Source organism: Poecile atricapillus, chromosome 2 (genome assembly GCF_030490865.1).
Source record: "Poecile atricapillus isolate bPoeAtr1 chromosome 2, bPoeAtr1.hap1, whole genome shotgun sequence".
In the NCBI taxonomy this organism is placed as follows: Eukaryota; Metazoa; Chordata; class Aves; order Passeriformes; family Paridae; genus Poecile; species Poecile atricapillus.
The window spans coordinates 1,299,646-1,317,860 of NC_081250.1; the positions used below are offsets into that span (position 1 = coordinate 1,299,646).

Consider the following 18,215-nt stretch of genomic DNA (forward strand, 5'->3'; position numbering starts at 1 on the left):
GGTTGGTTTTTTGGGATGAGTTGCTTTGATAGCTCGGAACGTTGGGATTGTGCTGCTTGGAGAGGGTTCAGAGCCTGGTGAATCCCTTCCTTTTGCTGGGAATTACTCACTGGATGGTTTGGGTGGGAAGGGGCCCTAAGGATCATCCCATGGCAGGGGCACCTCCCACTGTCCCAGGCTGCTCCAAGCCCCATCCCAGCTGGCCCTGGGCACTTCCAGGGATGAGCTGGAGCTCCAGGCTGGCTGGAGCAGGCGGATGCTGAGCCGGGAGCCGACGGCTTTCACTGGGATTTTCCTGTGGGAAAGGAACTCTGGCTCGTTTTTACCTCGTGGGTCGCTCTGCGTGTCCGCTCATCAAGCAGAGCTCGGATTCCTGGGAGCTTCGGTATCCAGCAGAACCAGGTCTCCTTGACTCTTTGGATGCTTAAATTTGGGCCAGCCCAATTCCCAGAGCTCGGAGCTGCCACCACCACGTTCCACATGGAGCTTCTCCATGGAGCTGCTTAGAATCCTGGATGGTTTGGGTTGGAAAGGACCTCAAAGCTCACCCAGTGCCACCTCCCACTGTCCCAAGCCCTGTCCAGCCTGGCCTTGGACATTCCCAGGGATCTGGGGCAGCCCCAGCTGCTCTGGACAAGCTGTTCCCGATGGACACCGATGGATGTTCGTGTCCTGCCGTGAGCAGCAGCCGCTTCAACTGCTGTTTCCTGGGAGAACATTCCAAGATTTGCCATCCTGAGGGTGCAGGAACCTCTTGGAGCAGCGACCCCTCCGTGCTGAGACTCCAAGGATTTCTTTTCCTCGTGTCATAATGGCAGCTGCATTCATCCATCTGCTCCTGGAGAGCTCCCAGCGGGAATTCAGCTCCATTTTGGGGGAAGATGCTTTCCCAGGCACGCCGGTGATCCCGACGGGCCGTGCCGGGTGCTTTGGAGGGTTGGGATTTAGGATCAGAGCGGATTCCTTCGGTTTTGATACGGATTCCGACAGTCTGGAGCTCCAGGATTTTGGCTGTGGCTGTTGCCAAGGATTTTATTTTTGATGTTCATACTGTAGAGTCTCCCAGGCTGTTCCCTGTCGGTGTCACTTTGGGACTGGCTGGTTTTTCTGGGAATCTGGATTCTCTTTTCTGCCTTTCCCTGATGGAAACCATCCCAGGGGGTCGGTTCCCTCGGCACAGGCGGATGTGCCGTGGTGGAACAGCCACCTTTGGATCCTGGAGCACCTCCTGATCCACCTGGCTGAGTTTTCCACCTGCAATTCCCTTGGAATGCTCCTCCTTTAATTAATGATGGTCCCATGATTTATTAATGATGGGCTGTGGGATGGAGAGAGGAAAGGGAAAAACTCAACTCTGGCTGCCTGAGGTTTTCCAGGGGTTTCTGTCCAGGGGTTTTCCAGCTTTAATGTGTCTGGAAAGTTGGATTAGTTAAGGAAAATTCACTTTATATCTTTGGCTTTGGGATCCTGACCTGGGACATTTCCAGGAATGGGGCAGCTGGGGCTTCTCAGGGCAATTTTAAATCTGATTTCTTTGGATATTTAGAAGGGAAGAGAGGATTTATCAACACCTGTTTTAAACGGGTGTTTTTCCTTCCAGAATTGTAGAATTCCTTGAGGAAAAGTCTTGAGGACGTCCAGGTGTGGCTGTGGTTGATGGAATGTTGGTAGAACATTTTATTACGTAGAATATTTCCTTTTTCCCTGATTTTTTTACCTGACTTTTCCCATTTTTTGGAGGTAAACTTCCCTAAAAGTGCTCCATCCCTGTGGCTTCACCTCTCCTGCAAAATTCAGCTTTTTGGGATGCATCCCAGAGGGAATGACTTGGAACTGGACCTAAAATTCAGGAGAATCCGAGCCAGGAGTCCAAATTTGATCCCAAAATACTGACGTGAGGAGGAGGCATCAGCCTGGATCAGGATCCCCATTTCCAGTGGATTCCCTCTGGATTGCTCCAAGATTTTCCAGCTTCCCCAGCACCTTTATAATTCCAGAATTAATGTGGAATTCCAGAATTGGAGTGGAAATCCAACAGGAAAAAATTCCAGAGCCTGGTGCTTGGTGTTTTTGGGAGCTTTGCCTGCTCCTGGTGCCTCGTGCTTGCCTGCACGACGTTCCCAGCTTGGAATTTTATGGGAAATTTCTGGTGTAAAGGAGCATGAAAGGGATTTATTCTCTCCTGTGGAATTCAGAGCAATTCCCAAGGTGTCCCTGCTCCTGCTGGGCAAAATCCCAGGATGTTAAACTTCAGCTATAATTGGGTAAGAAAGAAACCCTTGGAGAATTTAGACTTATTTCTATTTCTTTCTTTCTATTTCCTTTTATTTCTTTCTTTCTATTTCTTTCCATTTCTTTATTTCAATTTATTCCTATTTATTCCTGTTTATTCCTATTTATTCCTATTTATTTATTTCTATTTACATCTATTTATTTCTATTTTTCTCTATTTATCTTTATTTATTTTGATTTATTTCAATTTATTACGGTTTATTTTGACTTCTTTCTATTTCTCTCTATTTTTCTCTATTTATTTTGATTTATTTCAGTTTATTTCGATGTATTGATATTTATTTCTATTTATTACTATTTATTTTGATTTCTTTCTATTGCTTTTGATTTATTTCTATTTATTTCAATTTATTTCCATTTATTTCCATTTATTTCTATGTATTGATATTTATTACAATTTATTTCTATTTATTTTGATTTCTCTCTGTTTCTTTTGATTTATTTCTATTTATTTCCATTTATTTAAATTTATTTCAGTTTCTATGTATTTCTATGTATTTCTATGTATTTCAGTGTATTTCTATTTATTTCTATTTATTTCCATTTATTTCCATTTATTTCTATTTATTTCTATTTATTGCTATTTATTGCTATTTATTTCAATTTATTTCCATTTATTTCCACTTATTTCCATATATTTATTTATTCCATTGATAAATTCAGGAAGAGTTTGGGTTCAGAACGGGACATTTGGGGCTCTGCTGAATTTTGGGAATATTTGGTATTGCACTAAAATTCCATGGTTTTACCTCAAAATCTCGGGATGGAGAGGACAGGGATGGCTCCTTTTTTTTTTTAGGGATGTTGGGAAGTGTTGCCACCTTATCCATTTGTGTCCCAAAGAGAGAATTCCTTGTTTTCCAGGCATTTTGGGAGACAAAGGTGCCGAGCAGTGCCTGGGGGGGTGATGTCATTCAGGCTCCAGAGGATCCAGCTTGGAATTCGCTGCCTCATTCAGGGAAAATTCCCGGTTTTCCTGGGGAAGCAGCAAGTGCTGGATCCTGGAGCCATTCCCAAATCCTCCCCCTCTGAGGGAGGGGCTTTGCTGCTCCAGGAGTTTTTTCCCTGATTTTCAGCACAAATCCCAAATTTTTTGCTCAGCTCAGGTGGAGTCGCAGGACCTCTGCCTGTCCAGGTGCTGGGAATGGATCCCAATCCTTGGGAATGGATCCCAATCCTTGGGAATGATTCCTCATCCTTGGGAATGAATCCCAATCCTTGGGAATGGATCCCAGTCCTTGGGAGTGAATCCCTGTCTCGGTCCCCAGTAGCAACAATTGTAAGTAAATTGAGATTTTCCTGATTATTTTTCCTAATTATTGGGATTTTCCTGATTATTATCTTTATTATTTTAAAATTCCTAAATTCCTCAAGTTTTCAGCTTCCAGAACTTCCTCCCAAAATCCTTTTCCTCCTGAAATCTATTTTAATCTATTTTATCTAATTTAACTTAAATTGAGGAATTTACAAAGAGCAGCTTAAAAAAGGAGGAACTTTCTCTGGGCACAGATAATTTTGGGATTTGAGCAAAATGATAAAAACTGGTAAAAAATCGGCAAAAATTCCCTCCTATTCCCACTAATTCCTAAATTTTCAGTCCTGGAAGTGGCTTGGTGCTGGTGGGGGAAATGTTTTGGTGGTGGAACTGAGCCTGAGCTTTAAGTCCGGCCTAACTTTGGCTTTAGGACGGTTTTAATTTGAATTAGGAATTGTTAATGAGGGGAGGAAAATCCGGAGTGAAAGGATGTCCTTGGCTGCTCTGTGGCCAAAATTTCCATGGAATTTTAGATTTAATGTGGATTTGGGGGTTTCTTTGGACAGCTGGGTTTTTGTGTGGATTTTGGGTTGGAATTCCCGCCTGTCCATCCCTCCTGTGGTATTCCAGAGGGGGAAATCCATGGGAATCATCCTGGAGTTGCTGCCCCGTGTGTGGATCCTCCTCATCCCTGGAGAAATTCAGGATGTTCCAGAATTTGGGAATTTTGGGCAGTTCCAATTCCCTTTTCCCTGTGAGATTTTTCCTTGGATTGCTCCGAGGAAGGATTTGAGGCAGGGATTACATCCCGTGCTAAATTCCATGGATTTATGGGAAGGTGCTGCTGGAATCTCCTTCCCTGCTCCCAGAGGAGGAGGAGGAGGAGGGAAAAGTTTTCCAAGAGCTTTAAATTCCAGTGGGGATTTGTGCCTCTATTTTCTTGATTCCTGTCAGGATTTCAGATGGAATTTCTTGATTCCTGTATTGGATTTCAGGTGGAATTTCTTGATTCCTGTCAGGATTTCAGGTGGAATTTCTTGATTCCTGTATTGGATTTCAGGTGGAATTTCTTGATTCCTGTATTGGATTTCAGGTGGAATTTCTTGATTCCTGTGAGGATTTCAGGTGGAATTTCTTGATTCCTGTATTGGATTTCAGGTGGAATTTCTTGATTTGTGTCAGGATTTCAGGTGGAATTTCTTGATTTGTGTCAGGATTTCAGGTGGAATTTCTTGATTTGTGTCAGGATTTCAGGTGGAATTTCTTGATTCCTGTATTGGATTTCAGGTGGAATTTCTTCCTTGATTCCTGTGAGGATTTCAGGTGGAATTTCTTGATTCCTGTCAGGATTTCAGGTGGAATTCCTTGATTCCTGTCAGGATTTCAGGTGGAATTTCTTGATTTGTGTCAGGATTTCAGGTGGAATTTCTTGATTCCTGTATTGGATTTCAGGTGGAATTTCTTGATTTGTGTCAGGATTTCAGGTGGAATTTCTTGATTCCTGTCAGGATTTCAGGTGGAATTCTTTCCTTAGGGAAAAGCAGGAATTGGGGGGACTTTGGGAATTCTCAGGCAGTTGGAGGAAGGAGCAGAGAAATTTTGGAGATTTGTTTCTTTACTGGATCTTTTTCCTGGAGCACATCTTGACTTCTCTAAAATTCAACAGATAAATTGTGGAATAATTAAGTAATTATTAATAATTAATAAGGTAATATTATAATAATTAATATTATTAATAATTAATAAATTAAGTCACTCAGCTCCTCATTTTTATGAATGAAAGGATAAATCCCTATTTTCAACACATTTGTCTCCATCTTTTCCCTGGAATATCCAATCCTCCCTCCTCTTTCCTATTCCAGCAGAAACAGATTCACTTCCCTTGCTCCAAACTTCCAGCTCCAAACCCTGAGTGGGAGTGTTGGAAATGGGGATTTTGGGATGGAAATGGGGATTCTGGGATGGAAATGGGGATTCTGGGATGGAAATGGGGATTTTGGGATGGAAATGGGGATTTTGGGAAGCAGGAGAGCTGGATTTGGGGACGTGCTGCATCACCCTGACCTCATTTTCCAGCTTGGATTCCAGCTCCTGCTTAAATAAGATTTTTCCCAGGGATTTTCCCTCTCCACATGCCTTTCCATGTTTTTTTTTTTGGGAAGGAGCAGGATTCCCTGTTAACTTCCCAACTCTTTTCCTGCTTGTCCATTCTCCATTTGCACTGCGGTGTTTTTGGGAGCGGGGACACGTCAGGATATTAAAAACCTGCACAAAAGAATTCCCAGGAATTCCTCCCAGTATTCCATGGAATTTCTCCATGAATATTCCATGAAACACAGGGACAGCTGCACTTTTTTCCTTGGTTTTTATCCCACTTTAGGGATTCATAAATATGGGAGCAAAGGCACTTCAGGCCTGGGGGTGTTCCAGCAAATCCTGCGGTCTGGAGGATGGGAATTGAGGGGAAATTTGGGATCTGGCTGTGAGGGGAGTGAGGCCCTGGAGCAGTTTTCCCAGAAAAAACTCTGGATGTTCCATCCCTGGAAATGTCCAAGGGCTGGGAACAACCTGGGATAGCGGAAGGTGCTCATGGCAGGGCTGGGAATGGGACGAGCTTTAATATCCCTGGAATTCTGGAATTAAGGAGAGCAGCAGAGAGGGAATTTCCTCCCCAGTTTCCAGGGATTTGCATTCCCAGCAGGAACCCACGGATGCAGCTCTCCATCAGCATCTAGGAAAAAATGGATAATAATGGATAATAATGGATAATAATGGATAATTCCTTCTGGGCTTCAGGATCCTGCTGGAATTCCAAATTTCCACCCGAAATTGGTTTCTTTTGTTGCCTTCCAGGCGGATGAGGGTGATGATCCACGGAATTCCAGCTGCATCCAGGATATTTTTGGCTGACCCAGCCTAAACAAAACAGGTTAAATCCCGATTTCCTGAGCTGAGCTTTTGCATTTTCTTCCCTTTCTTTGCACGTGGAGGTGGCTTTGAGATGGATCCCTGGGAATTCCTGAGCTGAATTCCTGCTGGGAATGGCCCTTTTCAGCTCTGGCTGCTGAGACTTAGATAAAAAAGGCTCCAGGCTTCCTGATTTTCCTCTTTTAAAGGGAAGAAAAGAGCAAAACCTCAGGATTTAAGGGAGATGAGGCTCCTCAAGTTTTGTCTTTTACACTTTGGAAGCCTGAGGGCATTTTTGGGGCTCCTTTTGCGTAAGGAAAAGCAGGATAAAATTCCAATTATTGTGTGGCTTGCACTTGAAAAAGAGAAGAATCTCCTTCAGCTCAACCTGGTGAAGCACCAAGAAACGCTGGAGCAGCTGAACCCTGGAATTCAAATTAAATTTTACTTTATCACCATTTTTATATTTTATCACAAATTTCTCACCAATTTTACTTTTTTATCACCATTCCCGTGAGAAAATTGGGATGTTTCCGTCAGGAGAGAAGCTGATAAAGGTAAAATATGGAATTTTTTTAGTCAAAATATGGCTCCAGAGAAGGAATTTTGGTCAAAATCTGGCTCCACGTAGGGAATTTTGATTGAAATGTGGCCTCAGATAAAGAATTTTGGTTGAAATGTGGCTCCATATATAAAAGAAAAATTAATAGAAATGTGGTCCATGTAAAGAATTTTGATATAAATTTGATATTTGATATAAATTTAGGGATCTGTAGCCTTAAAAAAGCTTTTCCTGGAGTTTAATTTGTGTTGGATTTTTGTTTTTTGGGCAAAAGGAAGGCACCGAGCAGCTGGAAACAGATCAAAGATCAAAGGTGCTGGGGTTGTTTTTTTGTTCTTTGCTTGAATTTGTGTTTTTTTAGGTTAATTTTTACAATTTCCTTCGCGCTCCTCAGGGTGTTTGGCTTGAATAATTCGGATTTTACCGACCCTTTTCTCCCGATTTTCCCAGGAAGGAGCCCCAAAAGTTCAGGAATTCCACGTTCATTTTCATTCCAGGTTTATTTTTGGTGCCTGCAGGGAGCAAAGTGCAGCAGAGGGAATTGCTCCAGACCCGTGGAGCTGGAAAAGTGCTGGAAAATCCCTGGAATATTGGGATGGATCAGAGGTTGGAGCAGGGGGATTTTACGTAACTCCATCTCGGCGTGGGAGGAATTTGGCACGAGGTTCCTGAGGGAACGGCAGCGCATTCCCTAATTTTGGAATTCTATTTTTATGGGAATTTTGTTTTTTTTTGGTTTGGGGAGAAGGAAGAGGCTGGGAAGGAAATGGGATCCATAATCCAGCTTTGAGGAAGGTCAACACCTTTTATTTTAATGGATGGAATCCCAGAATCCCAAATGGATTGGGTTGGAACGGGATCATCCTGTCCCAGCCAGGGACACCTTCAAACCCTCCCAGGGATGGGGATCACCTGATTCCTCTCCTTTTCCTGCTGATTTTTCTGGGATTTGAACGATCCCAACTCTCTTTTCTCCTTGTCATTAATTATCCTCGTTATTAATTATAAATAGGAAATTTAATTACCTTTCTCCCAACTGATTTAAGATGGATTTTTGTGGATAAAGAGAGTTTTTTGCACTTTGGAACCCTCAGTTTCCATCTGGTGGTCCTAATTCCCTGCTGCCTCTGCTTAGGAAGGCTGGAAAATCTTCCTGGAATCACCGAGGTTGGGAAAGACCCTTAAATCATCAAATTCCAGCTTTTTGTGGAGTGCTGACCCCACAGAACCTCAAACCCAGCCCCGGGAACCACGTGACGCTTCCTGAAATTCCCAAACTCCTGCTGATCCTGAAATTGAAAGCTCCTTTTAGGCCTGAATTCCAGCCAAAGCGCTGCCGGATCCGCGGGATTTGGAATTCCTGTCTCGCCGTGAGATCCCATCCGCGGGTCGGAATTCCCGCCTTGGGGTTTCCCGGATGGAATTGAAGCCGTTGGATCAATTGGATGGGAGCCTCTGGAAAGGCAGGAGAATATTCCTGTGGGGAATTTGTGGGATGTTCTTCCCAGCACATCCCTTTGATCCCAGCTCCCGCTCGCCGATCCGTGGGAATGTGGGGGGTCCTCGTGTCATCACCGCGTCCGGCTCGCTCCGTAACGAAACTTTGGACTTTTTCTTCCAGAACTGGATATTTCTCACAGAGCTTGAGGTGGAAATCTTTGGCTTTGTCACCACAAAGCCAATGAAATGTAGGAAAATTCCGGCTCTGAGCTGTGTCGGAGCGCTGGAGAGGGATTTTGGGATCTCTGGGATGAGTCTTGGCTCGGGTGTGGTTGTAGGGCCCAGGAATTCCCTGGCACTCTCCAAGGAATTGAGCGAGGAGAGGGAATTGTGTTCCTGTTCCTTCTCCTTCCCTGGGGAGAAACGACTTCGCTGTGGGATCGGAGCAGAGAAATTGAGTGGAAAGTTGGGTTTTCCCAACTTTCCTGTTGGCTCAGCAGGAGAATGATCCTAATTAATCCATTTTCAAGCTGCCAAAATAGGGATTAATTATGCAAATTAGCCAGGGCAGGTGCACAGCGCTCAGACCTTCATTAAAATCTTTAATTCCTGTCTCGAGAGGCAGAAACTTCCAGTTATTGAGGGAAGTATTTGAATGGAAAGAATCCCAAATCCACCTTTTCCAACTACTTTTTTTTGGTGGGTTTTATTCCCGCAGCATGTTGGAATAACTGGAATCAACACCAAGCCAGTTCTCTCCAAAAAAGGTTTGCTCTGTCCTAATCCATGTGGGGTTTTCCAGGGAATTTTGGAGCCTCCCAGCTGTGCTGGGCTCTCCTCGGAGCCGGGTTTGTGTCCGGGTGCCGCCCCGGCTCCGAGTCCAATCCCATTCCAAATCCAGATGGCCTCTGTTACATTTCCTGCTCCTTCCTGGTGTTCACACCTCCTTTCCCTGTTTTTTTTTTTTCCATGTTTCCCCGGCTGGATCGCAATAGAGAAGAAGAAAATGAGGTGAGTGAAAGAAATTCCGACATTCCCGGCTCTCCTGTGAGCCCGGCTGGGTTGGTTTGGCTGAGAAATTCCATGAATCCGGAGCCGCTGAGGGGCTGGATAAAGCAAGTGGATGCTTTTCTGGGATTCCTCTGGCTACTTTTGGGAAAGAAGGGCAATAATTCCATAAAATTTGGGAAGGGCAATAATTCCCATAAAATTTGGGAATGAGGGGCAATAATCCCTGTTAAATTTGGGAATGAGGGGCAATAATTTTTATTAAATTTTGAAAGGAAAGGCAATAATTCCCATTAAATTTGGGAAGGGCAATAATCCCCATTAAATTTGGGAAGTAAGTGCAATAATTCTCATAAAATTTGGGAAGGAAGGGCAATAATTCCCATAAAATTTGGGAATAAGGGGCAATAATCCCTGTTAAATTTGGGAATGAGGGGCAATAATTTTTATTAAATTTTGAAAGGAAAGGCAATAATTCCCATTAAATTTGGGAAGGGCAATAATCCCCATTAAATTTGGGAAGTAAGTGCAATAATTCTCATAAAATTTGGGAAGGAAGGGCAATATTTCCCATAAAATTTGGGAATAAGGGGCAATAATCCCTGTTAAATTTGGGAATAAGGGGAAATAATCCCTGTTAAATTTGGGAATGAGGAGCAATAATTTTTATTAACTTTTGAAAGGAAAGGTAATAATTCCCATTAAATTTGGGAATGAGGGGCAATAATTCCCATTAAATTTGGGAATAAGGGGAAATAATCCCTGTTAAATTTGGGAATGAGGAGCAATAATTTTTATTAAATTTTGAAAGGAAAGGCAATAATTCCCATTAAATTTGGGAAGGAAGGGCAATAATTCCAGTACCACTCGTGCCACAAGCACACGGGAGGTGATGGCACAGCTCGGTGTGGGTTGGTGCTGATTATTTAAAGACTTAATTTGTAAAAATAATGAGTTTTGCTGCCTGTGACTCAATGAATTTATTGGGAAAAGAGAAAACTTGGAGGCCTGGGATAGATTTTAATCTCCTGCCTTTGGAATGAGAGCTGTTAATAATTTTGGATGTGCTTTTTTCTCCATTTTGGGTAATGTTCCCTTTCTGTAAAACATGAGGAGAAGGAAAATTCCTCTTCTCCTGGAGAGCTTTTCCAATAATTCCCAGCTAAGAGATTTTCCAAGTTACCTGCGGAGTGCATTTCAAATTCTGGAAATTGTATTTTAAGGAAAAAAATCCCTGGAAGAGGTGAACACATGAGGAAAAATATCCTGGAATGTGTGAGCTCTGCTGGATTGGCTGTGGGAAGGGGAGGAATGGAAATGTGGCAGCAATTTTTGGGAAGAGGAGGATCTATCCAAACCCCCTTATTCCCATTCTTTCAAAGCTGTTGTGCTTGAAATGAGAAGGATTTTGATCAAACACAAATTTTTTTTGATTTTTGACACTTAAAATAATGGCACCAAAATTTTAGCGAGAAGGAAAACTCCGAAATGCCAATTCCCTGAATTTCCAATATTTTTACCTATACATTTATTAATTTATTATTAGTAATTGAGATACATTTATTAATTTATTATTTATAATTTATATGATTAAAGAATCCTATCCCTGATAAGAATTTGGGTTCAGATCTTTCAGGGTGTGGTTGTGGAGGAACCTGCTCGCTTCTGTCTTCCCAGGTTGGAGTAAAGAAAAAATGGGAATTTCTGGTTGTAAGGATAATAACTAATCCAGGAATCCCCCAAAATGTTCTCCCCTCACTTTTCAGTAGGCTGAACTCCTGGTCTCTGCAGCATTCATTTTGTCCTTCATTCTTCCATGAATTAATTGATATAAACTTGTGGTTTGTTCCCGGGATCGCTTGTGTGGATTCTCTGGGAAACAGGGATGGCATTTTCAGCAGGACTTTGTGGAGGTGGTTGTGGTGAGAGGAGCCCATTTCAGAGCTGGAAATGCTCCTTTTTCCCAAAGTCAATGTTTTGGGTGGCCTTTTAGCCATGAAACTCCTTTAAAACCGTTCCTGAAATGTCCACTCATAAAAACCACGGATTTCAAGGAAATTCTTTTGGATTTTGCTCCGAGTTTTCCCACAGTGAAGGGAATTTGCTGCTGCAGATCCAGAGTGATGCTGGGTTGGGTCACCAGGACAGGTCATGGAATGACCATTAAAAGGCCCTAACAATAAAACCCCCAGTGTGTTGAAAAGGAGGATTTTTTGGGATATGTGATGTCCCAGGGTGCAAAAAAACCCCGGGATTTCCAGTCCACCAATGTCTCATTTAATCATTTACTGCGGTGCCTCAAGCCTGGGCAGCTCCACGTTGTTTTCCATGAGTTAAAGGATAACAAAATCCTTAATAATTCACAGGGGGCTGCGGGAAACTGCTGCTCCTGCCAAAAGAGCTGCGGCAGCAGAACCCGGCTCTGGACAATTTGGATACGACTCTTTCCAGTGGAATTAAGGTTAACACACAAAATGGAATTCCCAGAGCAGCTGGGGCTGCCCCTGGATCCCTGGAAGTGCCCAAGGCCAGGTTGGACAGGACTTGGAGCAACCTGGGACAGTGGGAGGTGTCCCTGAACATGACAGGGGTGAAATGGGATAATCCTGAGGGTCCCTTCAACCCAAACCATTCTGGAATTCCACGATTCTGATGCAGTTTGGATTTTAGGAAGTAGGGACTGTTGACGACAAAGCCTTTTTTCTCACTTTAACTTCTCCAGAGTTCTATTCCTGGGTTTTATTCCTGGGACACAGATGAGCTCTAAGATTTAAAACAGAAGGAGAAATGGGTGAATGCAGGGTGCTGTGGGCTCTGAAAATCCCTGGGCTTGGCCTTGGGAGGTGCTGGGTGAGCTCCTGGAGCAGAACCTCCTGGTGGGAAGCACATGGAGCTTGGAACAGTCGGTTGATCCAGAGGTGACGGAGTCATCACGCACCGCTGGGTCCTGATGGGAATTCTTGGGGAGTTGTTAATTAATGCTGGTCTAGGCCGGCGCCTGGGAACTTGCAGGAATTACTGATGCCCGGGAGAAGGCTGCTGGGGGAGGTGGGAAAGGATGGGGTCTCAATTCCTGCTGTGAGTGCTGTTGGTCTGGTTTGTGCTGGAGTCAAATTCCAGAATGGTTTAGGTGGGAAGGGACCTTCAGGAACATCCAGTGCCACCCCTGCCATGGCAGGGACACCTCCCACTGTCCCAGGCTGCTCCAAACTCCATCCAACCTGGCCTTGGGCACTGCCAGGGATCCAGGGGCAGCCACAGCTGCTCTGGGAATTCCATCCCAGCCAGGAATTCCTTCCCAATATCCCATCCAAGCAGTGGGAGCCATTCCCTGTGTCTTGTCCCTCCATCCCTTGTCCCCAGTCCCTCTCCAGCTCTCCTGGAGCCCCTTCAGGCCCTGCAAGGGGCTCTGAGCTCTCCCTGGAGCTTCTCCAGTACTGGAAGGCTGCGTCCAGCTGGAGGCAAATGAAAACAAACACACCTTAAGCTTAAAACTCAGGGACTTTTGTAGCCTGGGGCCACAGAAAGAGCGTAAAAAGCAGAATTTTGCCCTCAATTAACTCTATAAGCTGAACTCTCTTTTTAAAAAAATAAGAATTGAATGATAAAAGGACTTTGAGCTTGGTCATCAGTAAGTCAGATAAAAAGCCTCAGGCCAAACCTCAGAGGAGGCTTAGTTTCAAGCTGGAGAAGTCTGAGGAATTGATTTTTTCAGGACAGAGCCGGGCAAAGAAGACAGACCCAGGGTATACATTTCTCTTTTATCATCATGAAAAATTCACCAGGTGAAAGAAAATGCTGCAGAACTGAGTTCAAACCCCTCAAAATCCAATTCCTCCAACCCCATCTTCTTTTTCTTCTGCAGGGCAAACCTGAAGCGGTGCCGAGAGCTGGTTTTATCAAAGGTCCCGTGTTCAAAGGCGTCGCCTCGAGCCGCTTTTTGCCCAAAGGCACCAAAACCAAGGTTAACCTTGAGGAGCAGGGAAGACAAAAAGTGTCTTTCAGCATTAGTTTAACCAAGAAAACTTTACCCAATCGATTCCTGGCTGCTCTGGGAAACGAGAAACAAAATGAAACTCCGACCCCTCCAGCAGTTCCCCTTCTGGCTGATTTTAACCCCAAAAATAAACTGGACCTGGGGGACGCCGCCAGTTCAGCCGAGGAATCTTCACCTCCAAAACCGAAGGTAGAATTGGGGAAGATTCATTTTAAAAAACATTTACTGAACGTCACGGCGAAGCCGCCCCCGGCTCCTGCGGCACCGCTCCCGGCGCCGCCAACGGAACCGGCGGCCTTGGCTGTGGATTTTCCCCCCACGCCGCCGCCTCCCCCGCCCCCGCCGCCCCCGCCGGTGTCACCGATGCCGGTTCCCGGAGCCACGGCCCCGCCGCCGCCGCCGCCGCCGCCACCGGTGACGCCGATGCCGGCGCTGCTGCTGTCGCCGCCCGGCGAAGCCGAAGCTCCCGTGCCGAGGGAGCCGAGCCACGCGCTGCCCAGGGAGGCCTCGGAGCCGGACGCCAAGCGGGATCCGGCGCCGCGCGGCTCGGAGGAACGCGTGGCTCAAACCGCGCCCGAGCGGACGGAGGTAACCCCGCCGAAGGAGGATTCCCATATTGGGAAGGAGGATGAGGTTTCCGACGGCTCCAAGGGTGCTCCCGCGTGCTCCCGGAGGCAGGGGGCCAAGAGGAAGTTCTCGCAGTCGGACGGCGTGCCGCAGGGCTCCGAGTCCGATGAGGATTCCGTGAGGACCTCCTCCAGCCAGCGGTCGCACGAGCAGAAGATCTCCAGCACGGAAAAGGAGAGAGATCCCAGACGGAGCTCCACGTCCCTCCGGGGCGATGACCTGGGCAAGTCCTCGTCGCGCTCCAGGTCGGACAGGGATGAGAAGTACTCGAGCTATTCCAAATCGGAGAGAGACTCGCGGTACTCGTCCTCCCGCTCCCGCTCGGACAGAGAGAGGAGGCGGAGCCGGTCCCATTCCCGTTCCCGCTCCGATCGCAGCTCCCGAACCAGCTCCTCCTACTCGAGGTCGGAGCGCTCGCATTACTACGACTCCGACCGCCGGTACCACCGGAGCTCGCCATACCGGGAACGGTCGCGATATTCCCGGTCGTACGCAGACAGCCGGGCACGGGAGAGCTCGGACTCGGAGGATGAGTACAGGAGGACACATTCCAGGTCCAGCGACTCCAGGCGTACGTCCTCCCATTCCTCCTCCTCCTACAGAGACTCGAGATCCTCCTACTCCAAGTCGGACAGGGACAGCAAAGCGGAGTCGTCTCACGCTGACGTGGACAGGCGGGGGAGGTCGTCTTCGAAAGCGGATCGAGATTCCAAAAGGACTTCCGAAAGTGAAGTATCCAAAAGGTGCTCTCCCCTCGATGAACTGGGCTATCGGAAGGGGACATCCCATTCCAAGCCCGACAGTAATGTGAATTCCTCCCGCTATAAATCCACCCCTTCCAAGGCCCCCGCACCAAAGCCTGATAAATTTAAGAGTTCTTTCTGTTGTACAGAATCGATCGAAGAAATCAAGTCCAAGTCTAATTCTCTAGATTTAGAGACCTCTTGTGTAAAGAACAATGAGATCAGGGTGTCCAGTGTGAAAAAGTTGGAAAGGGAAAAGACACTTTCTCCGTTAAATCAGTTCAACGATTCTCCCGCTCTGCTGAAGGCCGACGAGTCCAAGGCGGCTTTGGCGAACTCAAAATCCGAGGAACTTGCAGCAAACGAAGGCCACGACAGTGTTAAGGAGCAAGAAACGTTCTTGAAAGCAAAGCACGATCCCTTAAGAACGTGTTTCCCCACGGAATCAAGTGTGAACGGCTCCCCGGAGGGCCAGGATGAGGGTCTGGCAACTTCCAGTGCCTCCAGAGCAGAGGATGTCCCCGCGTCCTCTGACCACGGCCCGGGCCGGTCGGAAGCGTCGCCGGCCGTCAAGACGAGCCCTTCGTATCCGTTGCCATCCAATGGGTTTGAGAGCACGGATGTGTCCCAAGAGCCAGAGCCCGATGATTCCCGGGTCCAGTCCAGCGAGTGCAACAGCCTGTTCCAGGAAGCGGAGGCTCCGCAGCTGCCGGAGGAAGCCGCCCCTCTCCCTGTCGTGAATGTAGATCCCACTCAAGCTGTCCTTAAGAAGTCGGATGAGGAGGTGACTCCGTGTGACAAAACCAAAGAACCTGTTTTTTGCTACATTTCTGACGATGCCACCCCTGGTTTGTACCACTCGGAAGTAGAAATAGAAGCGGAACCTGCGGATTTGAAGGTGACATCCGAGACTTTCCTGGACGTGCAGGTGGAGCCGCAGACGGTGACGTGCGACTACGAGAGCACGGAGGATTCCCATTCCAAGTCCGCTGGTGAGGATGAGCATGGCCATCCTTCCCATAAAATCAGCCTGGCAGTGGAAAGCTCGAGCAGGGATTCCTCCCAGGATGGCTGTTCCCAGAGGCTCCAGTCGGATCATCCCGTGCCGGAGGAAAGCGTCTCTTCCAAATGGGACGTGCCCCCGCCGGGTGTGTGCCAGGAGCCGCTGCAGCATTCGGAAGCTGAGGAGATGCTGGAGTCGGACGCTCAGCACGTCGATCTTGGCTCAGCAAAAGGCAAATTGTTGTTCCAGAATGAACATTCCTACTATTCGGAAGTGCCGCTGGAGCGCCGCAGCAGGGAGGTTGTGGATGAAGGCGCCGTTTCCACCGAGGGAGCTGAGCTGGATGAGCTGAGGGTTCAGTGTCCTGGAATATCGGCTGAGAGGGACGAGGGAAATGAGCCCTTGGTGGCCTCAGCTTTTCCAGATGCTTTGTATCCCTCTTCTGATGTCATTGTCACTGCAGAGGACGTGGAGATGGTGAGCCAAGCCCCAACGTGCGACAGCAGCGGCAACACCTCAGAATTCATTCCCGCCGGCCACGACGATTATTCCGACACGGGAGACAGCGACAGCGAGGCGGGCAGCGAGGAGAGCGAGACGGAGGACTCGGATTCCGATGATGGGACGCCACGGAAGAGGCTCCAGTCGGTTGTGGTGGTTCCCAAGAACTCCACCATTGCCACGGAGGAGAACAGCCCGGGCTCCTCCCGGAGCAGCCGGCGCTTCTCTGACCACTGGGACGATGAGCGGCCTGAGCCCAGCAGGCCCTACTACGAGGAGAGGTCAGAAAATGCGGGGAGTAAAGGTGGTGGCCAGGTGGAGAGCAGGTGCTCTCCCAGAGGGATGGAGAAGAGCCCGGCGACCTCCACGGAGCTGAGCAGGAAGGAGCCGGAGGAGCTGCGGGCGGATCCGTGCCAGGCCCAGAGCGACGGCGTGGACAGCACGAGCCAGGCGGACCTGACGGCCGATTGCCACGGCAAAGGCGGCGCGGAGGAGAGGACGGCGCTGCCGGACGCGGCGGCCGTGGGGAGGCCCCTGGGCCGGCCGGAGGAGCAGCCCTTCTGCGTCCCGGAGAGTTTGGAGAGCACCGACACGTCCCGACACCAGACCAGCTCTTCCAAGCCCGACAGTCGGCAAGGGCAGGGCGGGCTGAACCAGTCCGGCCTCGGAGAATACTCCAGGCTGGATGGTTTCCGTGCCCCGGAGGACACGGGGGTGGTGGGCTGGGACTTTTCCCAGCAGGAGAAGCCCAGCAGCACCTACCAGCAGCCGGACAGCAGCTTCGGGATGTACTCGGGCTACGTTTACCCACCGGGCTCCGGAGCCTATCCCAGCTCCCAGAGCTACTGGCAAGGCAACGGTTACTGGGACGCGAGGGCAGACAGCAGAGCCTCCGTGGGCAACTACGAACGCATCCAAGGGCAGGTGCCGGATTCCCTGACAGAAGACCACGAGGAGTATGAAGAGGATGAGCGTTGGGATGAGGACTGCAAGCCCCGCTTTCCCAGCCCCTCTGGAAAATCCCAGATGCCCGGGCAGAAGGAAAAAGGCTCGGTGCAGGCACACGAGATCAGCAGCAATTCCACCAAGGAGCCAGTGCCGGGCGGGGAGAAGAAGGAGGAGGTGAAAACCTTGGAAAAAAATGACGTGAAAGAACGGGGCCCACCAAAAAAAAGGCGGCCGGAGTTGGAGAGCGACTCGGAGAGCGACGGGGACTCCGGGGAGAAGAGGAAGGCGAAGCTGGAGGGGGAGCAGGCGGAGGCGGCGCCGCAGGATTCCTCCATGGTGGGCAGGTTGTGCATCATGGACGATTTCCGGGACCCCCAGCGCTGGAAGGAGTTTGCCAAGCAGGGGAAGATGCCCTGTTACTTCGACCTCATCGAGGAGAACGTCTACTTGACAGAGAGGTAACTGCTGATTTATCCTGGTTTCAATTCCTGGGGCAAGTTTGGGATTTGGCTTCCATTTGGTTCCAGGAGGGGTTGGGTTTTTATGGGCAAATCCGCATCCTTTGGAGGGAGGGGAAGGGATGTTGCATTCCCAACATTTGGCAAAGCCACTCCCGGGCTCTCTTCTCCTAAAGAGAATCCCCCAGTTTGGCCCAGACACTCCCAAGTGCTGGAAAGAGTTGGAAAATGGGAGCATCAGAGGGAAAGGTTGATTTATTTATGACCTTTTTTATAGCTTTTCCAGATCCTGCCTGTTTAGTGTCCCCAAATGGCAGCTCGCTCCCTTTCCATTGGCACAGGGAATTCTGTCCAGGTGTGGGAAAGCTTTTGGATAAACAAGATGCTTTTCCAGAGATTTTGGTTATTTCCATGTCTTTGTTGTAATTTCAGAGAAGATTTTTTTAGACCTAATGGCCATAATTTGATTTTTTT

The 18,215-nt window shown here is 47.9% G+C and overlaps 1 protein-coding gene across 2 annotated transcripts in view; it reads left to right on the forward strand.

The window, feature by feature from the left end:
• Positions 1-18,215, forward strand: part of SETD2 (SET domain containing 2, histone lysine methyltransferase) — a 55,157-nt gene that overhangs the window by 2,696 nt on the left and 34,246 nt on the right. For both annotated transcript variants that reach the window (XR_009276744.1, XM_058830433.1), the window contains exons 2-3: positions 9,452-9,467; positions 13,330-17,741. Coding sequence is in view for 1 of the 2 variants with exons in the window: in XM_058830433.1 (XP_058686416.1) it covers positions 9,452-9,467; positions 13,330-17,741 (4,428 nt within the window). In the remaining variant the exon portion in view is untranslated. The remainder of the gene's footprint in view (positions 1-9,451; positions 9,468-13,329; positions 17,742-18,215) is intronic.